Source organism: Mandrillus leucophaeus, unplaced genomic scaffold, assembly GCF_000951045.1.
Source record: "Mandrillus leucophaeus isolate KB7577 unplaced genomic scaffold, Mleu.le_1.0 Scaffold834, whole genome shotgun sequence".
Classification (NCBI taxonomy): Eukaryota; Metazoa; Chordata; class Mammalia; order Primates; family Cercopithecidae; genus Mandrillus; species Mandrillus leucophaeus.
In genome coordinates this window covers 103,439-109,009 of record NW_012109075.1, presented here as the reverse complement: position 1 = coordinate 109,009, position 5,571 = coordinate 103,439, and the positions used below count along the sequence as shown (strand labels likewise).

Here is a 5,571-nt window from a genome sequence, read left to right as displayed (position 1 = left end):
TTTTTTTTTTTTTTTGGTAGAAAAAGGGTTTCATCATGTTGTCCGAGCTGGTTTCAAATGCCTGGGCTCAAGCAATCCTCCCACCTTGGCCTCCCAAAGCGCTGGGATTATAGGTGTGAACCAATGCACCTGGCAAAATTTTTGTATCCTCTAATCTGCAAATTTTTAAGATCATAATTTTAAGGCAATATAGATAAAAACAAAGTAGGAAGTACTTTCATCCATTGCTAGTGACAGTGTAAGTTGACATAATCTTTCTTAAAAGCAATTTGGCAGTACTATGTACATCTAGAGGTTTAAAAAGGTTCATTCATTTGGAATTAGTAATTCCCCTTCTAGGAATTGTGTTCCCTTCCCCAAATAGAAATTTGGAAAAAAGATGTGTATACAAATATGTTCAAACAATACTATTTGTAATAGTCCAAAAGGGAAAACAAATGCCCCTAAAATATAGGGATTAAATGATATATCTGAATGGTATTTTTATAATCACTAAAAATCATATTTTCAGACTATTCAAAAGGAAAACACCCAACAATGTAAGTGCAAATATGCAGGTCACAAACTGTATATACAGCCTGATCCTGATTTTTAAAAATTATATATGTACATAGAAACATTAAAAGAAACATCATTAAAATGTTGATAGTTGTTACCTTTGGGGAAAAGGATCATGAGTGGTCTACAGTTTTTTATATGCCCTCAGTTTTCTATAATAAGTTTTTAAATAAAAATTTAAGTATGATTCTTTTAGACTGTTCTGTCAGTTTCAAACTTGTAATGAATGTCCATTGTGTGCTCAGCACTAAACTATTCAAATTTACAAGCCCTTACATTTTATTCCACTAAGAGAAAGCTACCTAACACTTCGATTCTAGCTATAACCATAATATTACTCTCAAAGGAGACTTTCTTCAAAATCGTGAAAGATGTTGAAAAGAATTCCAGTGAAACACAGTGTTTAACTCAATAACTAGGCTTGCTGCCCAAATTTTAATTTACAAAAAAATAAAGCCAAGAATATTTCTCTGCAAGGTGTTTCAGCAAGAATATACAGACTAAGGACTTTCAATAGTATTTTGGTAAATAGCCATTTAAATGTTAAAATTAAGAATTAAAATTAAGAAAAGCATGTGCACCATGTATACATTCCTCTGCAGTCCCCTTTTCTCTCAGGTGGACCTGATTGCCACTTCTGAAGATAAGAATCCAGCCAATGAGCACATAAAGTCCTGTCAAGCTGATGAAGGTTATTTGAAGTCTATGCTATACATTCATTCTTAGGGGACAGTGCCCTATCAGTACTTGTATTCACCACTGACTCTCTGTCAGAATCCCCATATAGCCAACCTGACCTCTGCTGCTATTCTGGAGTCCAACAGACCACCAAGGTTCCAAGTTAGAGAATATACAACCCCTTCTTCTACCCACTTAAGTTCCCTACTTTCCTCCTCGCTATCTCAATCATGTTGGGTTCATTACCCATCTTTCCCACCCTCTTTATTGCCTTGGAAGTAAAAAACACTCTGTGTCATTTCTAAGGCTAATGATCCCATTTGCACTTCTGAGTTCATCATCTCTATCTCTCATCCCATCTTCTTTTATATTTTCAATTTCTCCTTTTCCTGTGGCCTGCTTCTAAGGAGGTAACATCTCTATTCTTGGAAAAGAAAAACTAAATGAGGTTAAAAAAAAAAAGAAAGAAAGAAACCTTTACTTCCCTTTCAAATTCTCACAACATCTCCCCTTCTCCTTTCCTTCCCTGCTAAATTTATTGAAAAGCTTCCACTTTCTCAACCTTTGTAACCTGTAGTTCCACTTCTATCACGTCACGGATTTCTACTGATTACTCCCAAATCTGTATTTCTAGCCTGGATATTTCTCCAAATCCTAACCCCCATTTTCGACTTGTCTCAGCAAGTCCCCAAACCAAATTTCTCCAACATGGTTCTCCCACCTGCAACCCACAGCTCTTCTGCACCTCTAATTCTGTATCTAGATAGGAAAACTATGGGTGTTACCAAAGGCACACAATAGTCTTTAGGTTTTTCTGGTTAATGGTGATTGAAAATGGAGCTCTAAAATCACATAACTGAGTAACTGATTTATGCGACAGTTTGGAAGTGCTAAGAGAAAGCCCCCATTTACATCAGAAAATCACTGCCCCCCAAACGAAAGAAAATGTCTTAAACACTACATATGTTCCACACTGACATTTCACATTTTTAAAAAATTCATTCACTTTTTTGGCTTACTGAAATTTATTCTATTTTCCTAAAATTCTAGACCAATCCATGTAAGTCTTAAGGTATGAATGATTAGGAAACTGGCTGTGTCCACGTAATGTATTTTCTACTGAACCTAGACCAGTGACATACCAACCTACGCCACAAATGACTTTAATCTGAATATTGGGCCGGGCGCGGTGGCTCACACCTGTAATCCCAGCACTTTGGGAGGCCGACGTGGGTGGACCACCTGAGGTCTGGAGTTCAAGATCAGCCTGGCCAACATGGTGAAACCCTGTCCCTACTGAAAATATAAAAATTAGCCAGGCATAGTGGTATGCGCCTACAGTCCCAGCTACTCGGGAGGCTGAGGCAGGAGAATCGCTTGAACCCAAGAGGCAGAGGTTGCCCTAAGCCAAGATTGTGCAACTGCACTCCAGCCTGGGTGACAGAGTGAGACTCTGTCTTAAAAAAAAAATCTGAATATTGCATCCATTCAACCTCAGTGCTGTGACTGTCTTTGTTAATGAAAATTGCAAATATAGCCCAGAATCCAGTAAATGAGTAGGCACAAACTGTCATAATCATAAAGTCCTTATCAAGGGCATTATTTTTTAAATCTCCACATTTTTCTTATCAGGTATCAAGAAGGAAGCAAAATAAAGGTTAAGTCAAATATCTACCAATTAACAAGCTTCCTACTTCCAACGAAATTTGTTTTACAATGACTAAACCCAAGGCAGAATTTCAGCCTACAACTATTTGAAATCTGATTTTTGGGTTGTTGCCTGAATTGGCAAATGACGTGATGTGAAGGGAAAAAGTGACACATACCACTCCAAAATAAAAGAACTCCCTAAACTTTGCCCAATATATGATTTAGCTGTGTGCTTCTTCCTGAAAAGAAATGGCTGGAAGCCTATGGTCCTCTCAAGCACCATCTTGGGGAGGGGTAAGAAGGCAGAACATTCCAGAAGGATAATAGATTTAAAAGGCAAGGTAGCCTAGGGCAGAAACATCATGTGCTGTGAATATTGCTAATTTTGCTTCCCCTACTCTCTGCTGAAAAGGATACAGAGCATTAGAACCCCTGCCACCATGCCAAGCCTTGTGAAAAGTAGGGTAGGAGAGGGACGTTGAAAAAAAAAAAAAAAAAAAGCAGGCAGTAACTAGGAAAAATGTTTGACTTGGAAAAACTGGGGCTTGCAAAGAACCTCCTTCTCCCCTCCTCACTGCCCCATTGAAAAAAAGTCCTGACCTCACCAAAGTCTTTTAGGGGAAGAAAACACAGGGAAAAAATGGGGAGGAGGAGGAGGAACAGAACAAGTTGTAAGAAACATATTATTCTCATAACTTCACTCCCCATCACCTCCACCCAGTTTTGGCAGTACTTACCCACAGCCTCTGCCCTCACTCCCTTGCCCTCATCATCCAGCAGGATCATTCTGAAATCATTTAACTTTCCTGGGTATGTGACTTGCTCCAAGGCTGCAAAACTTAAATGCCAAATATGTACAAAGGTATTCTTTTATATTATTTTCCAACATAAATAACCCTAAGCACACTTGATTTCATGAATACGTTACATTCACATTACAGTGACATCAGGGGTTAAATAGGGTTCTGTGAGTTGGTCTAGGAAACCGTAAGTTCTATTTGTAACACGGGATCGATTAGTTCTGTTCCAGGTTTAATCATTGGCTTCAAAGGAATAGTCTTGGATTTGCTTGACTAGGTTTTACGACCTTGAACTCAATCTTTTCTTTCTGGGCCTGTTTCTTCAGTTTTTGCAATGATGATTTAGAGTACTCATAATAAATTTACTGCCACTTCGTTTTGAGATGTGTTATACTGATATTCTGATTATTTAACTATAACACCTTGTTCCCATAGACTATAACTTTCATTTATGTAAGAAATATCTTTTACACATTCCTTGTACCTGGTAGAAGCTCATTCAATCTACAGACTGATTTAAGGGAAGGGAGGGAAGAAATATGCTAAAGACATTAAAATATGAAAGAATTTGATCAAACTCACATCATAAATTTGAATCAGAAGTCAGAACTAAATTTCTTAATTTATCTCCAGTATTTTCCATAGCTGAACCCCTCTCCTAGAGCCTTATCCACACACACCCCCAGCCCTTTGTATACATATCTCAAATATCCACCTATATTAAAAGTTGAGGCTATATCTAGGACGTCTTCAAATCCCCCCACCCCCAAGATTTGATCTAACACGTAAATGCTTGCATGAGAGAAGTCTCCAGAACACTACCTTCTACCGAAATCAGTTAGGAGGAGATACACCCTCTGAATAAATTTGTGTAAGTCAGTCCATCCTAAGCCTTACTCTGTCCCTTCAAAGGGGAAGCAAACCAAGGGATATGTCATATGAAGGAATCTTCCAGATTTAAGCTTACCCAGTTTGGCTGAGCCCAAAGCGCTAAGGCAAACAGTTAATAAAGGAGGGGGGAGAAAAAAGAAATAATCGACTAGTTTCCTAGCGCTCAACTAAAAAAAAAAAAAAATGGGGTAGGGGTGGTGGCGGGGGGGGGGGAACAGGACTGTGAGATAGGTTAAAAATAGGGAAAATTAAGCTTCTAGCTTTAAACGTGCCATCTTTCAACGCCACTTTTCAAAAGATCTATGGATTGATCTTGAGTCATCCAAATTCCTCTACAGCGTACCGGAAATGGAAGGGGTTAAACTTTTGCAGATGGATGGAAACAGGGGCGTATCTAAAAATCAAGGGTGGGGGTTTGGGATTCGTAGGGTACAGATGGGGGGAGGGAAGGGAAGCGAGGGAGGAAGAAGGTAGGGAAGGGAGGAGTCGCTATAGCCAGAATATGAATGAGGAAAAGAGAGTAAAACGCCGGTCGAAAGGAAAATCGGAGGGCAGGGGTGAAAATAGGGAGGGGGGGCAGGGAAGGAGCCCGGGAATGAGTGCTGGTCAAAGGCAGGTGGGGGAGGGTGCGACTGGAAGCGCAGCCCGGGACGAAGGACCAGGAGCAAGGGGGCGACCAGAGGTGGAAAATCCACCCCTGCCCTCAGGTGCAGTTCGTACCTGTTGGTGTGGAAGCGGTGGAGCGGGTCGGTGCGATGGCAGGAGGACAGCTGGCAGCCGAAGTCGCTGATGTCCAGGCAGCCCGGCTCCTCGCTGGGGCAGGTGCCCACCCCGCGAGGAGGTCCCAGGAGTGGGAAGGGTTCCTCGGGGGTTAGAAACTTCTCGTAGGAAGTGATGGCCGAGGCCTCGTCGGACATGGTTGGATATTGCCTGGCTCGGGCTCCCTCTCTGGCCCTGGGCTGCTCCCGCGCCCGCCCCTGCCCCCACTCTAACC

At 41.0% G+C, this 5,571-nt stretch overlaps 1 protein-coding gene across 1 annotated transcript in view; it reads right to left on the bottom strand.

Moving 5' to 3' along the window:
• Window positions 1-5,565, bottom strand: part of FAM199X (family with sequence similarity 199, X-linked) — a 29,285-nt gene extending 23,720 nt beyond the window's left edge. Inside the window, exon 1 of the mRNA XM_011968255.1 lies at window positions 5,298-5,565. Coding sequence (XP_011823645.1) covers window positions 5,298-5,494 — 197 coding nt within the window. The 5' untranslated portion in view covers window positions 5,495-5,565. The remainder of the gene's footprint in view (window positions 1-5,297) is intronic.
• Between the last annotated feature and the right edge of the window lie 6 nt (window positions 5,566-5,571).